The sequence below is a fragment of the Telmatherina bonti genome (genome assembly GCF_933228915.1).
Source record: "Telmatherina bonti genome assembly, chromosome: 3".
NCBI classification, from domain to species: Eukaryota; Metazoa; Chordata; class Actinopteri; order Atheriniformes; family Telmatherinidae; genus Telmatherina; species Telmatherina bonti.
Window position 1 is genome coordinate 39976777 of NC_136621.1, and position 19316 is coordinate 39996092.

Below are 19316 nucleotides of genomic sequence, written 5' to 3' on the forward strand. Positions count from 1 at the left end.
TTGACAGGACGGAGTGTATGGCTGTGTCACCGATCTCCCCCAGCTTGTCGGCAAAAACCTTCACTACAACGTAGTGGCAGTGCGCCTGCGGATAAAACACAAGGGAAAGAAGTAACGATGCGTGAAGGAGACATCTGGAGGTAGCACATATACGCGTTTCCTTTTGTTCCAATGAATCCGTTTTAACTTCACCGCCTGGTCCACAGAGAAGTGAACTTACATCTGAAGCTCGGACCAGGTCGATGGCGCTGCCGTTCCAGGCGTCCTCCGGGCTCTTCCTGTGCTGCAGCTCCTGCTGGATGCTCCTCGCTGCCATCTCCACCAAGCTACAAACACAACCTGCATTCAGCCAACGGTTGATGCCGCACGATGAAGCTTCACACCAAACACACACATTTCTGTTTAACTGTGGAGCATGAACACATTCAGGAGTCTTATTTCTGCTGCGTCTGCATATTTCCAGCCTCTTCCCGCAACGTGTTCACGTCTTCTGGAAAAACCCGTATTTATGTGGGAAAATAGCAAAAAACAATGAATTCATCAATATTCCTGAATTGAAGTAAAAGGAGTGAAAATGTTAGAGCGTAGAGGAAGTCGTGCTGGTGTCATTGCAGCTGAGTGTGTTTAGGTGTGACGGAACTATGGAAGGCCGGTTACGCCAAAAATGTGCGTCAAAACGTCTTCAAAATGCGCGTACCGATCACGTCGAGAACGCGTTCTGAGTGCAACCATAATTGTTTTTCAGTTGTTGTTATTTGAATTTCCAATTAATTATAAAACTATGGATGAAATGCAACCACATTAACAATAATAAATATTCTAATAGCTTACTAATAAAAGCCACTGGTGACAACCAACAACTGAGGCAGCCTGCAGCCCCCGCGATTTTTAAAGAAATGTCTTAACATCCATTGGTTGAGGACTATGGGTTAAGACGTTCTGAAGGCACTCAGAACGCGTCGAGAATGCCTTTCAGAACGCGTTAAGGCGTCGAACACGCTCAGAAGGCGTTTTTGATGCATTCTGAGTGCGTTCTCGACACCATCGGTATGTGCATTTTGAAGACATTTTGATGCACGTTTTTGGCGCAACCGGCCTTCCATACTGAAGCGGACATCATTCGTGTCGTCTTGGCAGCACACGCAACACCGCACAAAGGAAACAACTCAGCCAGACGTTTCAGGACATCACAGCGACTAAAACGGACAATCAGATGCAAAAACGTCCCAGAAATTAGGTTAAATGTCCAGAAAACGACGTCACTTCTCTCTTACATGGCAGCTCGCAGTTTGTAGACCTCCACCAGGCTGCTCAGGTCGTTGATGTCCACCACGGTCGGCCTGGCGGCGACGGCCTGCGGCTGCACCCTTCTGTCACGCGGCTCGTTCAGGTAGGACACGATGCCGCTCAGCTGCTGGCCCTCCCTGGCCTGGCGGTAGCTCTTCACCAGGTACCTGCACAGAGACGGGGTCCCGGGTTAACATGGCGTCAGCATCAGTGCGATCGGTTTGCACGGATCCAGCATGAGGACGTGATTTCAGGAGAACGCTGACGTTCTGCCGCTGGTATTGCATCGTGCTTACTTGCTGTGGATTATTTTTAACGCTAAAGGAGAGGAATAAATGAATCTACTGAAGTTATTCCACCTGCGATCAAAAGGTCAATGAGCCAATGACATCGATCCCAAATGCAAACAAAACGTTAACATAACCATTAATAAAACGCACTTTTATTCTGAAAACATGTGTTTAGTAGTTTATTACTTGTCTTCGTAATAAAACTGACACTGTTTTATCTAAATACGTGATTCTAGTTGCTGTTTGTGTTTTCGGTATGAATGGAAACGACGGAAGCTGCGTTTCCGTCACGCAGAATTGCGTAAAACCTAAATATCGTTAAAAAAAAACAAAACAAATAAAAAGTGGAAATGGAAACACACAGAAAATATGGCTAAAAAGTTGTTGCGCTCTCCTCAGGTGGTTTTTCAGATGCATGCGTATTGAATTTTATCACTAATGGTGTAAAACAAATACTTTTTTCGCATTTATGTGTCACTGGACATGACGTAGGAAGTCACATGACCAGCTGATCTTCAGCCCAGATGGTTTCTGTGGTTTCTGCAAGTGAAATATCCGCTCTCCATCCTCCTCAAAGTGGAGTCAGGAAGTTCCAGTTTCTGCACTAAACGGAAACGTGGAAATCGCAGCTGTACTTTGTCTAAACGATACGTTTAACAAAACAAACCAGTATGCTACTGGAACGCAGCTCCTGTTAAACAACCTGCGACATGTTTCATACTACCCGCTGGATCCGGTATCGCATGAAATGAAAAACGGACCACAACTGAATTTAAGATACCAGCGAACATCAAATAGTCAACAAATCGACGTATCGCATCGCGACCAAACTGGTGATTTACTTATAAAGGTCCATTTCTACTTGTTGCAGAAGACTGAAAACAAACAGTTTCCTTCATTTCCTGTGTCACTAACACGTGCAGTTATGTCTGTTTTCGAAGAGCTTAGCTAGTGGTTATTTCAAGCAGAAAACCACTGGGGGGCACTGTTGAGCTATACAGCTGATAAATCAGAGAAGAAGAAGAAAAGAAACAGGAAGAAAAAGCTACAGAAACCATCAAATAAAGAAACTCACAAAGCTGAGAACAGCAAAAACTTTGTTTTTCTTCATCTGGTGTTTTTGGATGGTTGTAAACAAGTTTCTACTGGCAGTGACCTCTGAAGTCAGCACTGCCCCCTAGTGGATGAACTGACTTAACAACCATGGCAACGTAAAAGTCACATGGAAACGAAGACGAGTAACGTCTGAAACTCATGTACATAAGTAGGAAATAAAAAAAAACAGCCATTCCACATCTTTTTCTGTCCTTTTTCTGTAGACTATTTGCATGCTCAGGTTTTAGCTTGAAACTAAATTAAGTCAAAATTGTGAGTGTGTGTGATTCATAGACTGTGTATAAAAGATGGGCGGAGCCTCCGTGACGTCATCCGTAGGTGACGTATGATTGACATCAAGCGAACTTTGAGCTTTCTGTAGCTAAAAGCTAACCGAGCTAACCCAGAGATAACAGGAGCTAACCAGCTAACGGAGGTAAGCGGGCTAAAGCTAAGTCACGTTGTTAACTGGCTAAAAACCGCGGTTGTTCTACGTTCTTCTGACTTGAGGCGGGAGATCGGGTACCTGTCAATTAAAAAGGACACACCCCTAAATATGCTGAACTTTGAGATTAAATTACTTTTAAACGGGCAAGTTAGAAATAGATTCACTTCCCCCACAGTTGTCATGAAGTTAAACTTGACCTATAAACCTAAAATGGATTTTTGAACCAGACTGTAAACATGTTTATTCCTGCTGTAAACATGTTTATTCCTGCTGTAAACATGTTTATTCCTGCTGTAAACATGTTTATTTCTGCTGTAAACATGTTTATTCCTGCTGTAAACATGTTTATTTCTGCTGTAAACATGTTTATTTCTGCTGTAAACATGTTTATTTCTGCTGTGAAGTTGGTCTTTTTAACATGGGAGTCTATGGGGATTCGCTCTGTTTTGCAGCCCCTAGTGGATGAAGGGGGGACTTAAGTTTTATGCACTTCTGCATAGGTTTCACTTTTAACCACCGAAGGTTCCGTCCATCTTTTTTATACAGTCTATGGTGTATATTATATTATCATCCCATGTTTGTTTTCACTGTGGGAGGACTGGGCGGGCGTCTCCACAGCTGTGGTCCGACCACCAGGCCTGTGTGTGATGTTAAGGAGTCATGCATTTCTCTGAGTACCTGGCAGTCTGCAGCATCATGACTGTGTTCTCTCCCTCGTAGGTGCAGGTCGGGGTAAACTCAACGTAAATGTCCGGCAAGCCGCTGCTACGAGAATACCCGTGGCCGCCGCAAGACATGCGGCACACTTCGATGCCAGAGTTGGCCTCCCAGGTGGTGAAGGCCTTCAGGCCGGCGGACAGGGCGTGGAGCTGGAAACAGAAAGCTGTCGTCATGGCTGAACACGGGAAGATTTTCAGACAATTAACTGGTTTCTTTTCCAGTCAAACCTTCTGTTCTCGTTTGCACCCAGCGCCTAATGGGAGAAGTGGGAGCATCCTTCTCCACCACACTAATAAATGGGCTTTTCCAGGTTTGAACTAAAACAGCTCTGAACCGACATGTTTACAGGCAGCCTGCTGGTAATGACCCGTTCTCCTGACACAGCTTCTCCGTTGGTGGAGGAATAAAGTTTTCTCTTTTACTGACCTGGTTTTCAAAGAACAGAGAACTAAAACTGATCAAATAGAAGGAAGCTGGCTTGGCATGTGCTCTGTTTAATGAGCTGATCTGGAGTTTAAACAATGAATTAAGTGTTTGGAACCGAGACTGGAGCCTTCCTACCTCGGGCAGCTCGCTGAGGTCCCCTTGGTTGATGTCGCCAGTGATGCGGTGGTAGATCTTGGTCATGTAATGGCCAACGAACGTGAAGGCGTAGGCCGTGGCGAGCAGAGGGAACAGCTTGTACTGCTGTGTTTGGTAGTCCAGGATCTGAGGCTCTGGTTCTCTGTGGATTAGATACCAACAGACAGATGCATGAAGTTGGAGCAGAAATGATCACAAAAGCAGAATTATTTCCATCTGTTGGGGTTTTGTTGCTTTATGTGTGAATTCCACGCTCTCTGTGACAATATACATGTAAGTTTGATGTCAAATTAACTGGAAAATACTGAGAATTTCCATGTTTATTTTGCCATATTACTTCATATCAGACTCACACAAAGCAGACGAGCAGGTTTATGCTGACCACAGCTCCGTGCACAGCCGGACCCGACGCACGAAAGCCTAACGGCTGTTATAGGAACACAGCCGACGGTGCGACTCTGAGGAAATCCTCCAGATATTCCCACCATAAACCCACCATGTTTACGACTAGGGCTGTGACGATACGCCTTAGTCCCGATTTGATTCCGATGTTTTGGGTGCTGATTCGATTTAAATTACGATTCTCACAATTCTTCCATATTGCTGATTTTTGAAGATTAAAAAAAAAAAAAAATGTACAAAACTTTTTTTTTTGCACATAATTTTTTTTTGCTTTAATCATGAAAAAAACAACACAGCAGCCAGACCATCATTCTGCTGTTTTAACGCCCAAGAAGACAAGTAAAAAGATCAATAAATATAATTAAAATGACTAAATTTTATAATGGATTATTTCTATTCATTTGAAAAGAAAAATCGATTTTAAAATGGTCAAAAGATATTCGATTTTCCCACCCATATTTACTACCCAGACGTCGTCTATAAGTCTGTTTAATGACGATGTGACCAGGTTAGCAGTGGTTGTAAAAGTCTAGATTTCATCTCAGCAGGTTTCTAAAACTGGTCCTGGACGGTCCTGCAGGTTTTCACGCTCTGCCTGGTTGGAGTGAACGGGTCGTGGTGACAATGTTAACAGGCCGTTGGATCCATGTTGTTTGGCTCTGTTAGCGCGGGGAAACACGACAACCTGCAGAACAGAAGCCTGAAGGGGTTTGAGTCGCTCGTGTTAGAGAACGTGGGGAACATTCGCACTAGTCCTGCATGATCAGTATTCATTCATTTTCTGAAGCGCTTGCTGGAGTCTATCCCAGTAATCACTGGGTGAGAGGCAGGTGATGGACAGGTCACCAGTCCATCACAGGTAAACAACCATCCACACTCAGTCCTAGGGATAATTTAGAGTAACCAGTTAACCCAACATGCATGTCTGGATGGTGGGAAGAATCCGGAGAGAACCAACACACACACTTGATAAGCAGTTGGAGTGTGTTGGAGCAGGACTGCGGCCCCGAGGAGCGGGTCCCCCATCAACCAAGCCAGAACTTGGTGGTCTGTGTGGCGCGCCGAGTACCCAGTTTTTGATTTTGACCCTTTTGGATGTGCATGAGCTGTAGCCCTGTGTGCACATATCCTCAGTTGGGTTAAAATCCAGTCAGACGAGTTCCTGGAGCAGCTAAACAACCAGTGTTTACATATAAACATCACATGACAGCTCAGAGTCTCCTGACTTTGTGGAACCGCAGTGGGAGGATGAAAACACACAACTGTGTGTGTTTATCACAGAGACTGTATATAAAAAGATGGGCGGAGCCTCCGTGACGTCACTACCATCACCATCTTGGCAGGGGCATGCGTGTCGTCTCGCCCGGAAAATACAAATATGGGCAAAGAGGTGGAGCTGAGAGGGGGGCTGTGAGCGTCATGGTGGATGATTGACATCGAGCGAACTCCAAGCTTTCTGTAGCTAAGAGCTAACCGAGCTAACCCGGAGATAACAGGAGCTAACCAGCTAACGGAGGTAAGCGGGCTAAAGCTAAGTCACGTTGTTAACCGACTAAAAACCGCGGTTGTTCTACGTCCTTCTGACTTGAGGCAGGAGATCGGGTACCTGTCAATCAAAAGGACACGCCCCTAAATATGCCAAACTTCGAGGTTAAATTACTTTTAAACGGGCAAGTTAGAAAAAAATTCACTCCCTCCACAGTTGTCATGAAGGTAAACCTGACTTGTTAAACCTAACATGGATTTTTGCACCAGACTGTAAACATGTTTATTTCTGCTGTGAAGTTGGTCTGTTTAACATGGGAGTCTATGGGGATTTGCTGTTTTGCAGCCCCCCTAGTGGATGAAGGGGGAACTGCAGTTTTATACACTTCCTCATAGGCTTCACTTTTAACCACCTGAGGCTCCGTCCATCTTTCATATACAGTCTATGGTTTATCCTCCTCACAACTGTGTGTGTTCATCCTCCTGCTGACGTACCCCGGCCGGATTTCAGACTGGTGACGGACAACGCTGTAGCGGATGGCGATGGTGCAGGACTTGGCAAGGGCGCGAGCCGACTCGCCGACGATCATGGAGCGGACGAACACCATGGTGCCGTAGGTCAGCTTGGCACTTTGTGGCTTCAGATAAGTTCCATCTGGCTCCACCTGGAGGAGAGACACCATCACGACATAGAAATCAGCACCAGAAGTCATGCTGGACGTGCAGATTTGCTTCTGTTAGGCAAGCTGACTGAAACAGGGACGAAACAACAGGAGGAAAACCAGCTTCATGCCCTGCAAACCAAGTCGCTGCATCATGCAGACGCCTCACCTTTGCATGCTTCATCAGCATGTTCTCTCGGGGTATCCGTACGTTTTCCAGCTTCAGGTAACCGTTGTCAACTTCATTAAAGCCGAACTTGGGTCCGATATCGCCAACCACGATTCCTGAGAGAAACAGAAGCAACAAGGGACGGATCAGGAGAGCGAGGCAGATGGAGAAGACAAAACACCAGGCAGGTTCTGAGCAGCCGGATCAACAAGACGCTTCAACCCGCTTTGCAGAGATGTTCAAATACCAGAAAAAATTAAAGAAAACAAAATAAAGGAGGAAGATTAAAATAAAACATGATCCAGTTTAAAAATTCCGGCTTAAAAGAAACATGGATGTTCAAACTGAACTGGACTCAGACGGACCGAACCGCCTGGACGGATGACCTGCTCAGTACGAAGCTCCAGCCTCAGTTCTGCAGGTAGAAGTTACAGATAAACATCATGCTGAACATTCAGCTTCAGGGTCTCACAGACACTTTCCTGTTCTGCAAACTTTGTGCTTATTGGGAGGAAAGTTGGCATCGGCGAGATGCTGCTGGTTCTGGGAGTCTGGAGCGTAAACACAGCCGAACCCGGTGACGGTGGATCATGTCTCCCAGTCACATGAAAAAACCAGACTACAGGGAGGCTGGACTGGTCGTTCACCATCATGCCACACAAATTAAAAGAAAATTCTGCTCCAAATAAATAAAATTTTACTGTAAATAAAAACAACATTGATCACATCAGACATAAGAAGGAATAAAAGTGACGAAGGAGGGACGAGGTGTGCCAACATGCAGCGGGTCGGGTTCTGGTGGGTGAAAACTGGACCTGTGCAGGACTCTGGTCCACACATGTTGGCTTTGTTTTCCCTCCTAGACAATCCACTTTATTTATACAGCACATTTTATAAACATAAACAGTTTCCTGCACAGAATAAAACAATGTTACAATACTAAAATATCAGTAAATACAAAGTAATACACTTAAAATCGATCCCGATAAACGAATAAAAACCAATAAATGATTCAATAAAAATTAAATAATCAAATAACTAAAAAATAAATAAAAGACACAGAGGACCTAACAACTCACACGGTGTTAAAAGCCAGAGAATAAAAGTGAGTCTTAAGATGAGACTTAAAATACTCCAGGGTGGGGGTTGTTGTGACATGGGGGGGGGGGGGGGGGGGGGGAGAGGCCCCGTCCCCTGAGTTTTAGCCTCATCTTCGGGACCATAAGCTGGAGCTGACCTCTGACCTCAGAGCAGCAGAGTATAAATTTAAATGAGGTCAGAAATGTATTTAGGGGCCCGTCCATTCAATGCCCCAGTTAGTGTTAGGGAAGCAGACACCCTCCCCACCTTTAAGACGAGGCTGAAGACTTATCTTTTTGATAAGTCCTATAACTAGGGATGGTTAGCATCCCTTAGTTATGCTGCTATAGGTTTAGACTGCTGAGGGACATTTCCTGATACACTGAGCTTCTTTCTTTTTCTCTTTATCTCTTTCTTTTACCCCCCCATAACAGTGTTGCATCATTAACATGTATGTCTCCTGTCTCAGCAGGTCTCCCTGGCCGGGAGTAGCAGTTCCTGTTGTCTGTTGTCTTTCTGTCCTCTTCCCCCCACACAGCAGAGGCAGATGGCTGCCTGTCCTGAGCCGGGTTCTGCCGGAGGTTTCCTTCCTGTTAAAAGGGAGTTTTTTCCTTCCCACTGTCGCCAGTGTGCTTGCTCAGGATGGGAGATTGAGTTGGACTCAACTCAATCTGTTGGTTTCCTTATATAGGCTGTTATGAATTGGCCTTCATTATGTTTTCTTCTCTGTCTGTAAAGCGTCTTGAGATGGCATTGCCGTGATTTGACGCTATATAAATAAAGTTGAATTGAATTGAATTGCCTTAAAAACAAACAATGAAACACCAGACAACAACAAGCTGCATCACCTCCTCCTCCTTCAGGTTTTTACCTGGCAGGGGCTCGTGTGTGTCCATGTCTCGGATGGGGACGATGAACGCATGGAGACCGTGGCACTTTCCGAGCGTGTACAGCTGGGCTAAAACGATGGCGTGGTTTGAAGACTTTCCAACTGGAAAAGGAGAGCGAGATCATGAAGACGTTCTCCAGAACACCAAGCTCTCGCTGTCTGAGACAAGTTTTATGTCATCTGTGACGCGGCGCAGAGGAATCAGGGCAGAAGGATGGCGGCGGGCGAACTTACGTCCTCCAGGCCACCATTTGATGGAGCTGACAGTCGGACTGTTCAGGACAAACTCCTGCGTGGAGGGGTCATACGTGGCTGTGGTCTCCAGGCCTCTGAGGTGTGTGCCTGGAGTGAGACGACATGTCAAAGTCCAATACACACACACACACACACACACACACACACACACACATATGCAGAAGTAATCCTTACAAACACTTTACTGTGAGCTTCTTATGAACATACATCAAAAATGACTAAAAAAAAAAAAAAAAAAAAAAAAACCCCCACCTTGTAGCTACGTTTAAACCAACCTAAACATCCAGTTTAACGTAAAAACATCAGTTAAACAGCAAAATATGAAACATACGAGCAAAGACTGTGGTAAGAAATTCATTTTAAGCCTTTAAATGTTTGAAATATCAAACTTTTCTCTGATATTTTCAGATAGTTGATTTAATGAAGAAAACTGTAGTGAGAGTAACGCAGTGCATCTTGTAGGTGTTTCACAGATCTTAGTGGAGTCTGCTGAGCTGGTCTGCATACAAATACATGTACTACATGTAAATAAACTAAAGATACAGACGATGGAACACAGAGCAGGATTCTAGTCGGGCTACGGGTCGGGCCACTAACATAAACATCAGCATTTATTCCACTGTTGCAGAAACCAGCAGAGGTTATTATCAGAAATAAAGCTAACTTTGCTTTTCCACATGTCGGTACGGCAGACGTGTCAAAAGTACGCAGGTGGAAGTAAAGATACACGGGTTTTATAGACTTCTGTACAAGTTGAAGCTTCTTTTTTTTTTTTTAACTGGAGTAAAAGTTTTCCATCCTCCACGAGAAGCGACGATGTTCACTTGTTTACAAGGCGACAAGAAAAAAAAACAACAGTCCAAGTCATCCACTACAAGGTTTGTCTTGGAGGGGGGAGGGGGGGGTGTCTGTGGGGGTTACCGAGAGGTGTCGTTACTTTGGGGATTACAGAGGGGGGTTGTGTCAGTAAGGGTTACCGAGGGGGCGGGGTTTCTGGGGGGGTTATAGAGGGGGCGGGGTTTCTGTGGGGGTTATAGAGGGGGAGGGGTTTCTGGGAGGGTTATAGAGGGGGAGGGGTTTCTGTGGGGGTTACCGAGGGGGCGGGGTTTCTGTGGGGGTTATAGAGGGGGAGGGGTTTCTGGGGGGGTTACCGAGGGGGCGGGGTTTCTGTGGGGGTTATAGAGGGTGAGGGGTTTCTGGGGGGGTTATAGAGGGGGCGGGGTTTCTGTGGGGGTTATAGAGGGTGAGGGGTTTCTGGGGGGGTTATAGAGGGGGCGGGGTTTCTGTGGGGGTTATAGAGGGTGAGGGGTTTCTGGGGGGGTTATAGAGGGGGCGGGGTTTCTGGTTTTTTTTAATTAAAACTATCCGTTAAACCTGCATCAGCAAAGGATGTGGAAACACGGAGAACAGATTTGCAGGTGAACGGCTGAAGATTGCTCGCTAGCTTTGTTCATATTGAACGTTGGTTTTGTCATTTTTGTCAATGTGAGACAATCATAATAAAAAACGCAGAAAAAAATTCAGTGACATTTTAACCACGTCCACTTCAAATATCCGACCAATCACACAACACTACCCAGACCCGCCCCCACAAGAAGAAAGTTCTTCCCAAAGATGTGTCGAGAAGAAGTGAAGATGCCCTGAATCACATAAATTTGTTCTCATGACCTCGAGAACAAAACATAGTTCCTGCTTCTCATGGAGGACGGATCGGGCTGACGGCCGGGAACTTTCCAGGATCCTCATGTGTTGCGAGGATAAAATTTCCATTTGCCAAAAATCTGCTTCTTTCATCGAGAAATTGCCAAATTCAGCAACATCAAAGTAATAACTTTGTTGTTTATGCATTAAAAAAATATAAAAGCTGTTGATTTGACAACCCTGATAAAAAATAAAAAAAAAACTAATTTGTTGATAAACATGGACTGCATTTATTTTAGCGTAGCTAAGTTACAGTTTTTCACAAAATGTAAGCTTTATTTCAGACATTTCCACAAACTCCAACTGCGATTTGCAGTGACAACTTTCTGCATTCCCCTGTTTTCCCTATGAACGGTGGAGTTTCTCTTAAATCGTCTGTAGAAAGGTTTCCGTCTTCTCCTCTGTCCACACGCCATCTTCACCTGAAATAAACTGGTCATGTGACCCCTTATGTCACATCAAAGTACTTATTCATGCCAAAAAGTGTTTTCATTCCACTTTACAAGATACTTCTAGATGAAAAAGTTTGAAAACCCCTCATGGAGCCCCCCCCAATGGAGCCCCCCAGTGGAGCGTAAAAAGGTTTTAGGTTTTTCGAAATGTAGATTTTTTTACCAGTTTTTATTTTGATAGTTAGGTTTTGCATAATTCTAGGGGTCACAGAATGTTACCTAAAGGGTCTCAGGGCTCCAGACTACAAGCGATCTGGACCCCTGAAATGATCTTGGGACCACCGTAGGGGGTTGGGGCAAATCCCAGGTTGGGAAAGACTGCTTAAACCTGACACCAAGCTTCCTTTCAAATCAAAAGCTCTGATCAATCCGGTCAGATCCGTCTGATCCGACAGCAGGCATTTGGCAAACAGAAATATCAGCAACGCTGCTGGTTCGCTACTGAAAATGTGACCTTTTTCCACATGCAAACGTTCACATTGGATTTCACAGAGAATTTAACTAGAAAGTGCTGAAAATGTCTGAATAAGGAGGACTGGAGCAGAGGCTTGTGCCAAGCAGTTTCCCAGGGGTGGGTTCATTTTACCGTGGCCCATCTCGGTTTGAGCGTAGGTGCCGATGATCTCGAGGTTCCACGCAGACGTGAAAAAACGGTCCATTTGCTCGGCGGTGGCCTGGTTGAGCAGAGTGGGCAGGAACATCGCCAAATGGAGATCCAAGGGCGATGGCCTGTCTGGGTGCACACAACTTGGCCAGAGAAGAAAGGAGGAAAGGGGGATAGGGGTGCATACAGGATGTCAGATGGAAGCCATTACATGAAGAGTGCAAGCAGGTGAATTAGAAAACATTGATTAATGGCACGGCAGCAGGGTGATGAGAGACAGGTGACAGGAGGAACAGAAGTGCAGGCAAACAGTAAAGGAAGAAGCGACAAAAAGAAATTAAAACAGCCGTAAACAAGATGTGCACGACTTGGTTCATGTCAACATCTGATTATAATCCACATTAATCCACATTTAACTGAATTATTCCGTTAAGATCGTGATGCCTTCTACATTCATTCACAGATCAAGTAAACTGGATTATTTCAACTTCCTGCTCTGGAATATTCAAATATCAGAAATCAATATTTTCTAACTGTCTTCAAGACTAAAGAATGTATTAATAAGATAAATAAAATATTACCTGATTATGACAATAACTATTAGCTCAGTGGCTCATGGTGATTTAGCCATTTATTTAGCCCAGGGAGGCCATACAAAATTTTTTATTTTATATTATATTATATTATATATTATATTATATTATATTATATTATATTATTTAATTAATTAAAATTTATAATATATAATATATCAGATTAATAATAAATTAATAATATTATATGGCAATATATTACAGTTTAAAATCATATAATTTATGTTTTAATGATGACTTATTAATTGACTCAATATTTTAAAATTATGTAATTGGAGGCTTTGTAATCAATTAATATAATATAATATAATATAATATAATATAATATAATATAATATAATATAATATAATATAATATAATATAATATAATATAATATAATATAATATAACAGTGGTTTTGCAGGAGTCCAGTCTGCCTCCAGCGATCGGTCAGGAACTTTCAGTGTGGCTTTGCACAGATGAACTAAATTCTTTCGCTTTGTTTGTCAAATAAAGGCAACAAACACCAGCTGGTTTGGCCTACATGTAGCCTCATAGAGACTTGCCAGCAACTCAGATTACAAAGAGACACTCAGAGGCCTCGTTCAGAATTCCCGGAGCCCATATTCCCACCCGCCCCGCTGCCAGATTACCGTCTGATTCACAGCAAAGAAAAGAGCTTTTAATTGTTTCTGATGATTTAGGATGTTCAGGGTAAAAGCAAAGACAGACGTCTAGAGGGAGAAAAATCCTGATCTGAATTATTGGGTTTTATCATTTTACAGCTGAGAAGCAAATCAAAAACACCCCAATCTGCATTTTTCATTTCAAAACAGCCAAAATTCATCATCTCTGCTTTTCACTCAGAGGAGAAACGGAAGAGCTGGAAGGAGAGCAGGAGAGCTAACTGCTGTTTCTGTTATTTAACTAGTTTATAGTTTCTAGGTGCTAAAAGGAGTGAAACTACATGAAGAAACCTCAGGCTACACGAGCCTTACCGTGTTAGCAAAGCTTCCAACATACAAACACAATCATGCAGCTACTGTGGAACTCTACATCAGTGCTTTTCAACCACCGTGCCGTGGGAGATCATCAGGTCTGCCCTGAGAAATGACACAATTTCACCTAACTGGTCTAAAAAGCAGCTCTGTGTTCATCCAAACAGGCCCCAGTGAAAGATAATAAAAATTTCTTCTTGTGTTTATCTGATTTCTATTCAAGAGGCTTTGACAAGATGGACTTTATATTAATAATGTGGACTATTAACAAAAAAAAAACATTTTGGTTTGTGGTGTGCCTTGTGATTTTTCAGTGAAAAAAAAAAAAAAAGTGTACCTTGGCTCAAAAAAGCTTGAAAAACACTGATCTACATGACCCAGATCTGTCAAACACATACAAGAGCGCTCAAGTCGGTCGTTTTGGACCAAAATCTCAACATGTTTGTGCCGGTTTGTGTCTGTTGGTTCACTATGGTGAATTTGTGTCAGAAGTGCCTTGTATCTTATCTGCAAGCTAAGTCCAGGACTGACCGTGACCCAGCTCAGTTTGGGCATAAGTGCCGATAGCGTGGAAGGACTCTGCCAGAGGCAACCATTTCCTGGCCTGCTGAGGATCACACTGGCTGTACAGGGTCGGGAGGAACATGACAAAGTGAAGCCCCACAGCCTCCTGCTGGTTGCCTTTAGCCGTGCTGGGTGAAGGAGAGGCGAAGGTCAGGTTCACTCTTACTGACATCATCTGGGACTGATGTAATCCAGGCTTTCTATCGGTTATCTCAGTAATATTTACTCAAATAAATCAAAGACGTGAACTAAAAGCCAGCATGACCTCCAAGATGTCTGCATTTCCAGGAACAAAGCACACTGAAAGTTGGACCAGAAGTGGAGCGCTGAAAACTAAATGCTTGTTTCAGAAGGTAAAGTCAGAGATTATCCATTAAACTGCTTTAGAACCCAGAACGGCTGGAAGCCGGGAGCCTGCATGGCCTTTCCCACACTTCTAATCACACATGGACTTTGCTCCAACTCGACTGTTTTATAGCGACACACTGACAGCTTGTTTCTGGAACAGTTTGCATTATAGGCTGGATTTTCCAAACCTTGTTTAGCTGTGACAGTTTCAGCCTGAAATGCTACACCTCCTTCCCTAAGCAAAGGTTTCCTCATGATGTAGATGACTGTCAGGACCCTTCAGATGTGAAAATCTGACCATATTTCTAGAGCTCAGACTAATATTTTATCCTTATTTTTAAGCCAAATGTTGTAAATATGTGCTTAACTTCTATTAAAGTGTCATTTAAACTAGCAGCAGATGTCAACGTAGATGTCCGTGGGCCTCGTGGCGACTCAGTCCTCTCGTACCTCTTGTAGTGATAGATCTCCTCTGGGTCAGCGATGCCAAACTCTCTGAGCTTCAGGATCATCTGGGCACTTTTTCTGACCGCCTGGTCATAACGCTCACTGCGGGACAGGAAGTTTGGGTCCTGCTCGTTGAAGTCTGGGTCTTTGAAAACCAGGGACTCTGCGGAGCGGCGAAGAAAAAGTCGGGATCATTATGAAGGTTGTGTCACAGAGGAAACAAGAAGCAGCCAAAGCCTGGTAATGCCAACTAGATGTGCAGCATCTCGCTGATGTCTGGGACATTTGTGCTCCTAGAAAAACACAACTTTACATATAAACACATCAGTTTTAGTCCAATCCAATGTGTTATACTGACAGTTTGTTTCTCTGATTGTGTATTTAGATCAATAGAAATGTCAACAGGCAGCATTTCCCCTGCTAACTAATGCACAACTCACCACACAGGTTATCCAACAACAGGTGTGTGTTTACTACATAAGACTGAAGAAGAATTTACCTTTGAAACATATAAAATCATCCCAACATCCCACACAGAACATAATAAACTCTAAACAGGTGAAAATTTACCTGCAGTCCAGATACAAACATCACCTGCTGTTAGCAACACCTTAGCTTAAGGTACAGTCGGCAAAAACACTACTACTACTGTCATGAACTACTGTCATTATATTCAGTAAACATCAGTAAGAAGAAAAGACAGCATTATTTACACACTGAAGCAACGAGGACATTAAAAACTTACCAATTTCTCTTCTTCGTTTGGTTTTTTCCTGGCCCTGGTCCAGAATATTAGTGAGTTTACCGACGTCAAATGTTGCGTTTTCGCGTTCTCTTTTTATATCGGGGTTCATGGTTCTTTATCTGACTGCTATCGGAGGATTTTGTCCGAAAATGAGGACTAAAAATGTGTTTATATAATAGTTTACCCCCGGTTCCCTCTTCACCACGCATGCGCAGAGAAGTGGCGACACGAGTCACGTGACACGTACCCGGAAGTTACAAGTCGTATTTATTTACTCATTAAAACTATCTGGACTTTTTTTAAATAATATTTTTACTTACTGTCATTAAAACTACCTGGACTTTTTTTTAATGATATATTTTTTAATATGTCTATGCTTCCTCCGACTGCGGTGTTTTATTTACCTTGGGAAGTAAACGCTGTAAAAGAAGGGCAGTCAGTGAGGACGTTTGGAAGGTGAGTTTTTTTTCATTTTAAATTAGTTTTATTGCTCAGATTAATCAAAATTATTTAGTTTAGTTTATTTATTTCGAACAAATGAAAGAAAATAAGAAAAGAAAAATATACGTACGCACCTATACATACATATGTACATATGTACACACAGGTATATACATACATATATATACTAATTAAGAAAATAATAATCTCAAATATTAATAACAATACTGATAATAATTCCTCATCAATTTGATAATTAAATAAATTCGTGAGATAAAAAGAGTTTGGAAAAAGCAGTGGGAAGGAGTGTACACTATTAGATTTATATTTCAACTCAATTCAACTTTATTTATATAGCATCAAATCACGACAATGCCATCTCAAGACGCTTTACAGACAGAGAAGAAAACATAATGAAAGACAATTCACAACAGCCTATATAAGCCTATATAAGGAAACCACCCTGAGCAAGCACACTGGCAACAGTTCCTTGTCTTCAATACATTGAAGTGTTGTTTTTTTTGTTTTTTTAAGATTGAGTTTCATTCCTCACTGTTTTTCCTCTGATAATTTGTTTAAATCTGTAGACTTGTCAGCTATGAGGCAGAGGACTCCAGAGCCACCCTGTCAGCCCAGCATGACTCCACAGAGCACCAGCTGCTTGTTCACACCATGTTTGTGGAGCCCTTCAACCCTATAATTGGAGCCCACTATTTAGTTCTGGGTGAAACAGAAAATTTTGAGGGTAAGAAAAGATTTTTTTTTCTTTCTTAATCTGTAGTAACATGTTCAAAAGTTGTCTGTTTCACTTGGCTCACATTACATTTATCACAAGGCCCCCAAAATGTACACAATCATGTTTAAATAAAACCAGAAATGTTGCTTAAATATTTCCCTCAACATCTTTGAATCAGATAGACTTAGCCCTTTTTGCATCATCTGTTTCTATGGTGTTATGAAAGGTTAACTGGCTTATTATGAATATATCAAAAAGAAAGAAAGCAATAGGTACAAATGTAATACATACAGGTAATTCTTATATAATAAAGGTATACATATATATATATATATATGTGTGTGTGTATATACTGGATAAATTTAGTAACTGTTTTACCTCATAAATTAGAAGAAGAGGAGCATAATTTACTTTTATTAATTTCTTTAACTCCCAAAACATTTTCCGGTTTCAGTTCGAACTAAGAAATCTTGATACTATTTTCAGTCTATAATAAAGTACTTTAAATAGTTTAAAGTACTATAACCAGTTAACCAGTGTATTCTGTTCATTTGTTTCATTTTACCCTGTCAGACGTTTTTTAAAAGAACATTTGTACTGATATTAAATATAAAACCCTTGGCGTTTAATTCAGCAACAGTCATACAACATTCATGGATATTTAAACATTTATCTGGTTTATTTTAATTCATAGTAAACTAATATTTGTAATTAAATGTTAGATTTGCCTGATTCTGATAACTTAGATGACATCCAAAGGTGTAATGACTTTCATTCACTTGTTAATGCTTCATCGCCGGATGCAGTGAAAGAACATCCGGAAGAGTTCGACCGTCAGCTGCCTGGTTCTGCTCGTCTTGCAGGGGTTGGCCCGATGGTCCGAGCCCGTGTGCTGAACTGTGTTGATGGTGTAAACATCGCCCTCCTGCAGAAAGCCATCGGCGAGCAAAGGAGCTTCTTCAGCGAGAGAGCATGCAAACAGGGAGATGCAACCTGATCCGTCCTCGTGTTGTTACCATGGTGCTGTTTGATTGACAGCTGCCACGTCTGCCTTTATCGGGGTCTCGTCTGAAAGCTTGCAGCCCAACAACAGTGGAAGGAGCAGATGTTGATTATGTGACTTATTTTTTACTTAACTTCTTGTATTTCAACCATGTTTATCAATATTTTTGTAATAATTTTTGAACATTTTTCATTAATGTGACTTTGTTATATTATAAAAATCCATGTGATATGAATAAAAATAAACCATCAATCTTTTTTTTATAGTAATGAACTGTTTTGATAAGTTATATTGGTAACAGGGAAATACAGTAAAGCACTTTAACAACTAATTCGGTTAATCGATCAACAAAAAGGAGTTACCGTATTCGCTGATCTATTTTCTGTGTGATAAACTTAAAGCTATATTTCTTATTATTTTGTCTTGCTGTAAAATCACTGAAAAGTTTCCAGCCTGCAAGCAGAGTGAGTTTCTCATGTTTCGGAACTGATATTAGATATTTAAAGTATATGCAGCCGCATTCTGAGAGCCAATCGGGAACTTTTCACGTTCTGCACTTTGGTTAAAACTCGTTTTGAAGTTATTAATTTTTAACATCCATGTACCTCCTGTCTTGCTGTCTCTAGCTACGGTTAATGAAACGTGGCGTTTTAGGTAGAAAAGAGGACTTGCTTTAGGAGCACTGCCTTAGTGGAGTTGTTTATATAACTTTACAGATCTTTTATATTTAAAACTTTCTCAAAATGCAATTTCTGATGCATCACTAAGACTGTTCCAGCTTCAAAGTGAGAAAGGCCAGGCGCTTTAACCATTATAACTTAAATTTATTGATATTTGTTTCTTCATAAAGTATACCAGTCTTGAGCTTAGAGTGAACAGTATTAAGGAGAGCCCATGAGTAATACAGAATCAGATCCAGATTGGAAAATAGCATTGCACCACGTCCCACTATCCCTTCAAACACAATAATAACCAAGTGATAAAAACAAAGAAAAACTGCATTCATATTAAATTAAATCATAAAGAAGGAGAAAAATGGAACAAATCTTCCCACATAAGGCATATCTGGTAAACAAATCAAATCAGCAGCAGTTGTTTTGGCTTAACAGAAAGCTTTGCAGTAGAAGACGTCTCCTGAGTGGATATACATTGTAAATAGTGTATGAATTTCATATGGGTTAACACTCCTCAGACCAGGCAGCTAGTAAATAGTAAACATGTGAAAAATCGTCCAGTCTTCCATTTTCTATGCTTCTTTAAACCAGTTAGAACCGAGCAGGTCGAACAGAGTAGCCATCTTTGGAGGAGGCAGGCAGCATTGGAAAACCAGACACCGGGTC

The 19316-nt window shown here is 42.1% G+C and overlaps 2 protein-coding genes across 3 annotated transcripts in view; one reads left to right on the top strand and one right to left on the bottom strand.

Annotated features, from left to right (window-relative positions):
- The window catches only part of acox1 (acyl-CoA oxidase 1, palmitoyl), a 20294-nt gene extending 4304 nt beyond the window's left edge, over positions 1-15990 (bottom strand). Inside the window, exons 1-12 of one of the 2 annotated variants that reach the window (XM_079265132.1) lie at positions 15797-15990; positions 15055-15214; positions 12104-12264; positions 9344-9451; positions 9092-9211; positions 7141-7256; positions 6805-6974; positions 4402-4564; positions 3799-3989; positions 1275-1454; positions 221-326; positions 1-85 (exon numbers count right to left, since the gene is read on the bottom strand). The exon at positions 1-85 is cut by the window's left edge and continues 59 nt beyond it. In XM_079265132.1, the coding sequence (XP_079121258.1) occupies positions 1-85; positions 221-326; positions 1275-1454; positions 3799-3989; positions 4402-4564; positions 6805-6974; positions 7141-7256; positions 9092-9211; positions 9344-9451; positions 12104-12264; positions 15055-15214; positions 15797-15905 (1669 nt within the window). In that variant the 5' untranslated portion in view covers positions 15906-15990. Of the gene's footprint in view, positions 86-220; positions 327-1274; positions 1455-3798; positions 3990-4401; positions 4565-6804; positions 6975-7140; positions 7257-9091; positions 9212-9343; positions 9452-12103; positions 12265-14223; positions 14385-15054; positions 15215-15796 lie in introns of both variants that reach the window. The other variant, XM_079265133.1, reaches the window with a different exon arrangement.
- A 179-nt stretch (positions 15991-16169) lies between these two features.
- ten1 (TEN1 subunit of CST complex) lies at positions 16170-18120 on the top strand (the record flags this gene model as incomplete). Its single annotated transcript, XM_079238186.1, has 3 exons — positions 16170-16252; positions 16825-16982; positions 17780-18120. The coding sequence occupies 3 exons, from the start codon at positions 16170-16172 to the stop codon at positions 17968-17970; spliced, it is 432 nt and encodes a 143-aa protein (XP_079094312.1). The 3' UTR covers positions 17971-18120.
- Between the last annotated feature and the right edge of the window lie 1196 nt (positions 18121-19316).